Below are 11,133 nucleotides of genomic sequence, written 5' to 3'. Positions count from 1 at the left end.
GTTTAAATAATTGGTAGTTGGTTACAAGGTTCAGCCCCTTTGAGAGATCTCCCAATCATCATATGGAGAAGCTGTGCATCCGGGCAAAACCCAATTTTAGAACTACTGTAACATTTGGACATATGTGGAATGTATGTGACTAAAAACTTACATTAAAAAGTATTCCTAAAAAAATATTCCTTGCACTGTGAGCCCAAATTTATGAAAAGCCTTTACAGAAAAAATCCAAACTTTATCTCTCACACACCATCATACTCTCTGACACACACACACACACACACACTCACACTAATCTCTATGTTTGTTATTTGGGAGAATTTATAAAGTAATTAATTTATTTTTAAGATATGGTGAACCTGTAGTACTGTACTGATTTATTTAGTTTTTATTCAGACAAAAATGCACATTGTTTTGCATTGTTTATTATACAGAAGTAAAAAGTCTTAATTTTTAAGAGTATGACAGTGGGTGTGAGAAAGTATGATAGTATGATAGAGAGATAAAGTTCAGAGTTTTGTCAGTGACCAACTCTCACATTCACACGCTCGACTGCACATCTTATGTGTCTAGGCAACTAAATGTGATTCACAAAATGGCATATCAGAGTAAAAACATCCCTTTCCTCTAGGTTTCCAAGTTGACTATAAAATCTTTAGTGATTTTATGTACAGTGATGTTAAACACATTTACAATCTGTGATTATCTTTAGAGTCACTGTTGTGACTATTGTCCTGGGTTATATCTCAAATTGAAAACTCTGACCTTATACCCAAAAGTATTTACTAATCTAGAAAATCCAGAAGGCTGTTATGCTAAAAAGGCCTGGGAACACTTTTAGACCTCTGTACATTTGCAGGAGTTTGCAGGAGTTTGCAGGAGTTCAACTTGGAAGAGACTGGGTTTGCATCAGCAGCATCCACATTGCTGAAACTGCAGAAAGAGAAAAGTTTATTTTAAAATAGGCATGAACACATAAGATGATTTATCTTAACAGGTGGCTAGCTGGGCAGAAAAAGAGCTGAGTTATTCCAGGTTAGTTAGTTATATAATGTAAAAAAGCCAAATTAGACAGGAATGGTGAAGTGACTGCTCTAGGGTCCCCGGTTCGTACTGAGCTCAGGTAACCCTCTGTGCCGAGTTTCTGTGCATATTAAATTATCTAAATTTCCTCTAGGTGTACCTGAGTATATGAATGTGTGTGTATGGTGTGATGGATACATGCATCCCGGACCCCATCCAGGATTCATGTTCCTGTCTCACGCCCAGTGTTCCTGGGATAGGCACTGGATCCACCACAACCCTAACTACAACAAAGTGTTTACTGAAAGCAAGTGAGTGAGTGTGTGAGTGGTGGATATATCTACACAGCTTTTATTCCATATACTGTATACCAGTCAGCAGTTTGGACACATTAGGTTAGATCATTAGATTAGAATATTTAGTTTATTGTCTTAAAGACATTGAGATAAAGGCCTATACAGGACATTTGTTTCTATGCAAATAGGGAAGCCCATTTAAAAAAAAAAATCAATATGTATTTCTAATAAATAGTGTTTACTTAAAAAAATTAAATTGTTTCTCAAACAAGTAGTGTTCATTTAGAAGTAACCTACATGTGCCTATGTGAGAAGTTTAAGAAAAGTTAGAAAGGGTGAAGCGCTTCATGAAATGAATACAGTGTATAAAAGCTTTATCAGGAATACTGTTAAGAATTGAAAATATACAATACTTTAGATTTCCCTGCACAATTTTTCACTGTTAATGTCTTATTGTGTCAATCTCTTCATTATTATTCTAAAATAGTAGAAAATGATACTAATAAAGAAAACCCTTCTATGAGAGGGTGTGTTTAAACTTTTGACTGGTAGTGTACTTTATCACCTTACCCTTTTTAAAAATCCTACGCAGAGGGCAGTCTTGAACTTCTCTATAGAACGAAGCGACAAATGTGCCATACTCATTCGTAATACTGCAGATATACAGTCCATTTAGGTCTGAGGTTGACTGCATGAAATGTAGTCTGTTTCCTTCTGCTTTTATTCCTTCAGGAAGAGAGGGCCTGTCCTGTCTGGGCAGATAGACAAAAGCACAAGGTTCATCAAAAAGGGCCTGTTCGTAAAGTTCAATTCAATTCCATTTAATTCCACTTATTGTCATTATATCAGTACAGTATTATAAAAAGCTTAAATGCATACTTCACAGGTACAACATATACATCTTCTGTGACTTGAAGCCTCAACCACCCTATATTTATTATACCAGATTTATAATATAGAACTTGTAAATGCCACATTCAGTAATGTTTTAGCAAATGTTTGTGTTTGTTTTGTTCGCTTCTATTGTTCCTCTTAGTCATGCAATGCTGTTAAGGAACTAGCAGAGATAGACGGATGGAGAAATTTGTCCATTTTTATTGCTGAACTCATAATGTAATTAGTTAGAATAGCAAAAATGCATAAATAACATATAAACTCTTCATTTAATGTACAGGGTGACCCAAAAGTCTCCATCAAAAGGTCTCCATGCATAATGCATAGGAGAAATTAACAGTTTTATATATATATATATATATATATATATATATAAAAGATAGACTTTAAGAATGCCTTTGACAAAAGAAGAACGTATTAAAATTCTATACATATATATATATATATATGTTGTGAACATGTTGTGTTCAAAAAAAAGGACTTCGTGTGACTTTCAGCTATATCTTATGAAGAAAAAATGAGCAATGAGGTACATGAGCACAATGTTTCTGAGCAATACATTAAGAAGGTAAAAAAAAGGATCTTGTTGCACAGACAGAGACTTCAGAAAGGAGCAGGGGGTTTTCCTGGTGATGACTCAGCAGCCATTGAACACTTTTTCAATATAGGAAGTTGGTCTCGGACATTTGCTTATTCTGTGAAAACAGAAAGTTTCCATCAGGAAATCACCCGTTTGCACATTTTCATTCTGGCACAAACTTCACGCGAATGTCTGTCCTCAATGTCCGTCCAACCCTCCTCATTCCCGGGCTTTGGCCCAGCACTAAAAGTGCACTGGCTTTATAAAGCGGTATAAAGAGATGATAGGTATAAAGAGGTATAAAGAGATGATAAGAGGTTTTCACTGTACAGGAAGCAAGGATGTGGTAGATGTGGGAGTGAGACAAGCACGAGGAACAGGATGGTGCGTGGCCCAGGCGGCCTGCGCTACTGTGCACCGCCCCACAGGCCACACAGCACAGCATACTGAGACAGAGAGAGGCAGAACTGGTCATGGAAAGAGGCTTTACTAACTGACACCTTTGTAAGACTGGGCTAACATCTAAATTCTTTATAATATGCCTATAACCACTCCGCTTCTCTGTGTTCGCCACATAAAATTCCACTTCCTAGTTCAAACCGATAGCACTGTAGTGTTAGCGACGTCATCAGCGGACATTGCAAACGATACTTTCAGGAATATAACTTCTGACTTAAAATATGATATACGAAAGCTCATCAGATGAAGATGAAAAGGAAGAAGGGAAGCCAATTTCTCCAGAAGCACCTTTAATGGGAATGTACAAATCAATCTGAGCTAGCTAGCGAGCTAGCCAAAGTACTATTAAACGAGTGTGGCTTCTTTCCACTAGCAGAGCAAAAATAAACAGAACATTTGGTCATATGGTATCCAGAATGTCTCTTACTCAATATTAGATTCTTGCTTATAGAACTGTTGTATAAAAGCCATGTCACACTCACAATCGTGCGGTTATACTGAATATCAGCACAACTGTGATTAGCTACGGCCAAACCACAGCCGTGCTGATATTTAATCTAATCTCACTCTTGCTCATGCGATACTGCTTAATGGTAATGTTTCCTAGGTATGATGGTGATGTGTCACTCTAATCTTATGAGTATAATTAGTAGCATTACTGAAAGTAATGTACTTAGAGAACGTGGCTATCCTAAAACTTCATTGCATTATGTTTTATTGAGGCTTTCCTTCTTTTTGAAGTTGAAGGAGTGCTAAGATTGCTTTTCACTGTGTTTTTCATTATATTATTCAAAATAGTCCTAGATTCCAGATGGCAGAAGGGTGATCAGCTAATGGATTATGGAGAATCCCGTCAATGACAAACTCAAATCATGGCAACTAGAATTGTGTCAATGAGAAACTTAAACCATGTCAATGAAAAATCTATTGAATGAAATATCAATGCTTTTGCTGACTTAACAAAGCCATAGATAATTGGATAGCTGGTTATGAATTCATTCATTTTTTTAAATAAATCATATAATCTTTACATGACCCTGATTTCTATTTTACTTTTATAAGTACGGTTAATTGTGAGAATGGTGTTAGATTTTACTGTGAAGCCTTTAGCATTTCTGAAGCTATATTCTAAGTCTATGAGTTGTTATTGAGATGTAATATTTGCTTAGTAATGGTAAGATTAATATTTGCTCAGATCAACAGATTTTGGACTGAGTTGGACTGTTTTCAGTTTAGCTATCACATATTATAATGAAATAAGGTCCTGTCTCCACCCCTGTCCTGCCACTGGATTGTTCCTTGATTGTATTCACCTGTTTTGTGTTAGTCCTTGATTATTTTGTCTATGTGTACCCTGGTGTTTCTATGTCTTGTTGTCAAGTCTCGTCAAATATAATGTATCTTACATTACCAATCCACAGTTTCTTGAGTTTTAGTTCCTTATTGTTTCGACTCTTGTCTATGCATTAGTTTATATTAGCTTCTGCCAGCAAATAATCATGTTGGATAAGAGGGCAATTTAACAAACACAATGGTAAATGCAGGCAGTCTGCCTAAATAAATGTCTAAAATGAATTAATGTCTGAAAATTAATTAATCAGCAATCATTCCCCCGCTGGCATTAGCACGAACCGAGATCAGTGGAGTGGCGAGACGGTGATGAAGCTCTTGTTTAAATGCCACCATTGACTTTTACCTCAGCTGATGAGACAGACAATGATGTGGACGAAGTTCATAATCAAAGCGATTAATGAACTCACTATCCATTAAAAATGAATTCTTTACAATTCAGCAGTAATGTTGTTTTTCCATAAATAGATTAGATTATAAATGTAGAGGTAGTTTTGGCCCACTTGGTTTTTAGGCCATTTCTGGGCATACTGCAGTATGTGATCAGGTGATGAGGTAAGCATGTGATCCATAAATCATTAATAGTGCAGGCTAAGAGTACAGGGTTCCAGAGGAACTCGCCATGTGACAGTTCAAGTTGTAGCAATAACTGATTCCTGTAAGTGTGAGTCACACTGAAGTTTTCGGTAACAACTTAACGGTCAGTCCTGAGACCACAGTTACAGTCGTGTGGGTTTCCTATGGGTTCTCTGGTTTCCTCTCTCCTCCAAAAAATATGCATGCAGGTGAATTGGTCTAGATAAATTGCCCATAACAAGTGAGTGTGTGTAGCTATTAGCTATTATTTCATATTGCTTTAAAGATGAATTTCTTATCCTATAATCCTAACTACAGTATGATTCGCTTTGCTGTAATGGTTTTAGGAATTTGTGTCTCTTCAGTAGGAGATAAGTGTCTACAGATGGAGAGTTTCTCTCTAGATGGAGCGAGTTCATTTGTTTATTTTAAACAAGTATATACAGATCCCACTGGTTGATCAATAACTGGCACTAAAACACTAAAACGTTCAGTTCTAGTTTGTCTCACTCCCTTGCGAACTAACACCTGGTCCATGATTCCATTAGAACCACTGCATCACATACTCCAAAGACACGAGAATACATTTAACGGCCTCCAAGGGCTTTTATGCAGAGCTCAGGATTGTGTGAATGCCAGCAGTAATCTAATCCAAAATCTGAAATCTGGAAACAATATGAAGTCTGTTTGATGTAAATGTGAAGTCAGCTGTTTGAAATGTGCCACATTAACCCTCTGGGGTCTGAGGGTGTGTCGGGGCCCTGGAGAAGTTTTGACATGCCCTGACATTTGTGCATTTTTCATTTGCTTATAAAAATATAAATTGCTAAAGTCTGTTTACACTGTAATCAGCACAAACTGGGGCCCGTTAGCTGGATTTGATTGTTGACGATTTGGCATGATCTTGGAATATTTGGTTCTTCGACGCTCATCCTGAAGTTGTTGTCATAGCAACGGGTCAGTAAGCTTAAACCTGCTCGGGAGCAGGCTTATTTCATGTAAACAGGATTAGATCGCGGCTTTATAAGTGGAGGTGATACGGGAAGTCTGTTGCAGCCATGTCTTGCCCGTTTTTACGACAGCAACCTGTTGCGGAAGGTGCGAGGATAATTCACAGAGCTTTTAGAATTAATCACGTTTTGCGAGACAGACATTAGCACAGCGCGATAGTGCACTTTTTCAAAGATATCGTTTTTCACATGAGGGTGTCATTTACATAATTAATTTGTTGGAATCTCATTAAAAGTTCGACTCGTTGGAGTAGGGCTTTAACAACAGCACAAACAGCGTGCATCGCATTGAGATTCTTTGCGAGTGGCACTTTCCTTTACACTATTGGAGATGCGGAGAACATGTATATGTCTACAATAGTACACATACAGTACATGAACAGTATATGTAGTTAATATTACCATTTTGTAGAATATTCTTGTATTTCACCTTTACTTGTTCCCAAGTTCTAGTGGGTCCCGTGGTGGCTCTAATATAAAAGATTAAAGTAATTATGAAAATTTAAAAAAAAAAAAAAAAAAAAGTACATAATATATACTGTAATAAGTGATAAAAACATCTAACACCGTCACTACTTATGCATTTAATTTGTCTGCAACTTTTTGCCAACCCTCTCTCCTGGCTTTTGCAGCCTTTGAGATGTTCCCTGATGTTTTTATTAAATTTTGGAACTCGCCATAGCCCTCCATTAAGAGTTCTTGTTCTGTCGCTGAGAAAAAGTGGGCGTGCTCTTTGGCCATTGTGGGCAACCAATAGCAGCGCTGCTGATCAGTGTTTCTACTATCGATACATAGCCGCTTTTAAACCAGCGCATGAACATGCAATGATCTCAGATAACTCAAACCAGCCATACTAATCATCAACAACAGGTGTGTTCGAAGAACCGAATTAGCCAGATAATGATTAGCTGGATCATATAATCTCGGATGTGTCTTTTGATCTCGGATGTAATAAGCGACGTACGAAGAACGAGCCCCTGGGCTACAATAATATGTGAGCAGCATATATGTACAAGTTTGTATTTTGGACAAAATAACAGTTATGCACGGTTATTGGAAAAACAACAAAAAAAGTTACTGAAATAAGGCCATAAAACTTTTTGGCCACAAGACTTTTGAGAACTGGATCTAGTAGCCTAGAGTTTTTGCTTCAAAATGACGTGAAAATCATCCTGCTCACTCATTCAGAGAAAACAAGATATTGATTTAAATTTTCTAAGACACTTTTTGTATAGCAAGTCCATATGCGAGGGGGCGTGAATGATCATGCGTAATGCTGTGATTCACACCTGAGAAGACAAAGACCCACCTAATGAGCTGCATAATGAGCCTTTCAGTCAGGTACGTGACTGAGAGGGAAGTGCTACAAGAAAGAATGTGAGGACAAAAGAAATATAAGACAATGTCCAAGAAGTGTAGAAAAATCTTTCTGTACCACTTCATTGTTTTGTGCTGTGCAGTGTAGTACTCTAACAGCTGATCAGACAGGTCAACGCCCCCCATGTGCTGGTTGTATGCAGTCACAGGTGCAGGACATGGAAATGTCTTTGTCCTCCATGTAGCTTGTGATTTCACTCTCCTCTGCACAGTGTTGGCTGTATAAGCAGAATGGATGGTAGAACATCCAGATGGTAGACAGATACCTCTCGTGTGTCCATCCACTTCACAAATACAAGAGGCCCATCCTGAATCCACCCTATAGATCCCCTAGCAGACTTTTTAGAGAGTGAATTATCTGCATTCCGAGGACAGTCCTTCCTGTCGTCTCTGTAACTTCCACATGCCTCGTACGTGAATCACCGAACCATTTTCCCTGTGAATAGCGTGTGGGTGTGTCCCGCCTCAGGTCATTATCAGATAATGAAGTGAGACAGAAAGACTGTACCTTTCCTTGGTTTCATATTGATTACATAAACTGAGAATATTTGTTTTCGATTTGACTTGCTTCATTTAAAAGCAGACACCTCAAGCTTTCCATAGATATATTTCTCATCTCTGTGTGTCAAGAATTTGAGTTTCAGTTCATTTTAGTGACGCGTTTCAAACAGATATGCGCGGAGACTGAGACGGCTGAAAGCACACCCTGTATATTTTCTTTATTTTACAAAAGCACAATGATTTGTTGATGTCGTGAGTGTACACAAATAAAAATAGACCCTTTACAGATTCAAACGATGCATTACTCTTATGTGTATGATCAAAAAAGACTGAGCATTTTAAGTTCTTTTCGCTGTTATCATTAAAAACTGCAAGTGGTGGTGCCGGCGCCACCGTCAACCCCAGAGGGTTAAAATTAACTTGCTGGCACTAATCTAGCCCTTGACATTAGCCCTGTTTGGGTGGGATTAAATTTCCATGGGGTCCTATTTTACAGGTGCTCCTCTATCTAGCTAATTTATTACCATCCGGATTGGCCATGTCTGTGTTTTTCTCCATTCTCCTGTCAGAAAACTATAGGCCAAATTACTTACTGTTTTTTGCTAAAAACTAAAATTAACAGCTGATAATTTTAGTCCCATCCGCATACACGTCTATAATTTTCTATGCATGTGTCACCTCGCATTGGACAAAAAAGATGTTTGACTGCTGCTGCTTAAAAAAAATGCAATACTGATGACCCTCTGATAAACTAACCCAATCCAATTAGGGCTATTGAAAGTTTTCATCAGACAGAATCTGGAATACACAAGTAGACAAATCAGGGACTTCTTGTCATTGGATTTGTCGTGATGTGAGATGGGGTGTGGCAATAGTTAGAGGAAAAATCCAAACCTAAGCTTTATAAGTAGCATATGATCATTGTTTTCCAATGTTTATTTTGTAATGAAATTCTGAGTTGACTTTTTTAGTTAAAAACATCCAAAATTTTAATTGTTTACACTGAAACTTTAAAATTTCCAGGTACACAACCAGACACACAGTACCTCCTCACCAACCAATCAGCGCTCTTTTGAAGGCATGTTGATGAACAGCACTGTACATATGCACATCACACAATTAGCTCCCTATAAGATAGCATGCAAGAGCTTCAAAGTGTGTCCAAACACCACTCTTACCCATAAACCCCCTCTCTCTGTCCCAATGCAAATTTGCAAATATGTGTCAATGCCAAAGCATAAACCAGGCCTAAGGATTTTCAGAAGGATTTGTTACAGAGCATAAACCAGAACAGCAACATGGATGCCATGTTTAGACGCCGATAAACAAAATCCAATGTATGCCCTCTTCGCCTTTCTTATGGTGTGGTCAGTTCACATGATTTGCAAATGCTGTTGTATAAATATTTTAAATGGCCGAGCCTAGTTTTAATACTAAAACCAAAATGTTTTAAACACTCTGGCTGCTCAATGCAGACTTACAGACTAGCACTAATTTGATTACTTGAATTTAGTCGTTAGTATGTGAACGCTTATGTTAGCCAGCAATGGTGTTTTGATGACGTACACTCCAATTTAAACTAAACAGTGACTGTCAGCAGCAATACCTTGCATAAAAACCTGTTTCAAATCAAAGTCATTAGCGACTGACTGGCTGTTTTTCAAAGTAGCATCTCATTAATGAATGATTTTTTTAATGACAGCTTTAAATGACTCTGTGAAAACACACCATTGTTTTTAATGCTTCTGATGAGACTACAAGTCTTTAAAAGTGTGTATAAACCAAGGTACTGTTGGGTTACAGAATGAAAGATGATTTTTTTTGCATGCAGTTTGTTGTGCTTGAATGAAAAGTCAATCCTGAAATATTTAAAATATGTTTATATTGAAAGATTTGAAAGATATATCCTATTTAATTTGTTGGTTGGTACTGTATATCCGTTATCCCTAAAGAGATGTTACTGTTTGCTAGCACAGTTACAATGGTGTGTAATAGAAAAAAAAATTAACAATCTTTAAAAACCAGTTCAAACCGTTAGCACTGTAGTGTTAGCGACGTCATCAGCGGACATTGCAAACGATACTTTCAGGAATATAACTTCTGACTTAAAATATGAAATATGAAAGCTCATCAGATGAAGATGAAAAGGAAGAAGGGAAGCCAATTTCTCCAGAAGCACCTTTATTGGGAATGTACAAATCAATCTGAGCTAGCTAGCGAGCTAGCCAATGTACTATTAAACGAGTGTGGCTTCTTCGGGATCTATTTCCACTAGCAGAGCAAAAATAAACAGAACATTTGGCCATATGGTATCCAAAATGTCTCTTATTCAATATTAGTTTCTTGTTTATAGAACTGTTGTATAAAAGCCATGTCACACTCACAATCGTGCGGTTATACTGAATATCAGCACAACTGTGATTAGCTACGGCCAAACCACAGCCGTGCTGATATTTAATCTAATCTCACTCTTGCTCATGCAATACTGCTTAATGATAATGTTTCCAGGATATGATGGTGATGTGTCACTCTAATCTTATGAGTATAATTAGTAGTATTACTGAAAGTATTGTACTTAGAGAATGTGGCTATCCTAAAACCTCATTGCATTATGTTTTATTGAGGCTGATGAGACTATAAGTCTTTAAAAGTGTGTATAAACCAAGGTACTGTTGGGTTACAGAATGAAAGATGATTTTTTTTTACATGCAGTTTGTTGTGCTTGAATGAAAAGTCAATCCTGAAACATGTAAATTATGTTTATATTGAAAGATTTGAAAGATTTATTGTATTTAATTTGTTGGTTGGTGCTGTTTATCTGTTATCCCTAAAGAGAAGTTATTGTTTGCTAGAAAAAAAAATTCAACAATCCTAATAATAATAAGTCATATTTCACTGTTAGCTCCTAGAAAACAAAATAGCTTCTTTTCTCATTAATGATATTCCAGCATTTAATTATGTTTAATTACAGTCATATTAATGAGAAAACCTATGTTAAATAGTAGAAACACTAAATGCCTGACTCAAAGTCCCAAGATGCAATGCAGCTATATGGTATGACGTAGAGTTA

The 11,133-nt window shown here is 37.1% G+C and overlaps 1 protein-coding gene across 1 annotated transcript in view; it reads right to left on the bottom strand.

Annotated features, from left to right (window-relative positions):
- Positions 1 to 875: 875 nt before the first annotated feature.
- LOC113525438 (basement membrane proteoglycan) overlaps positions 876 to 11,133 on the bottom strand; it is a 30,176-nt gene continuing 19,918 nt past the window's right edge. The window contains exons 3-4 of the mRNA XM_026911949.3: positions 1,887 to 2,068; positions 876 to 930 (exon numbers count right to left, since the gene is read on the bottom strand). Of these exons, the coding sequence (XP_026767750.2) occupies positions 881 to 930; positions 1,887 to 2,068 (232 nt within the window). The 3' untranslated portion in view covers positions 876 to 880. The remainder of the gene's footprint in view (positions 931 to 1,886; positions 2,069 to 11,133) is intronic.

This window comes from Pangasianodon hypophthalmus, chromosome 5 (genome assembly GCF_027358585.1).
Source record: "Pangasianodon hypophthalmus isolate fPanHyp1 chromosome 5, fPanHyp1.pri, whole genome shotgun sequence".
NCBI lineage: Eukaryota > Metazoa > Chordata > Actinopteri > Siluriformes > Pangasiidae > Pangasianodon > Pangasianodon hypophthalmus.
Note: the sequence above shows the minus strand (reverse complement) of the source record. Positions and strands in the feature narration are given on the sequence as shown.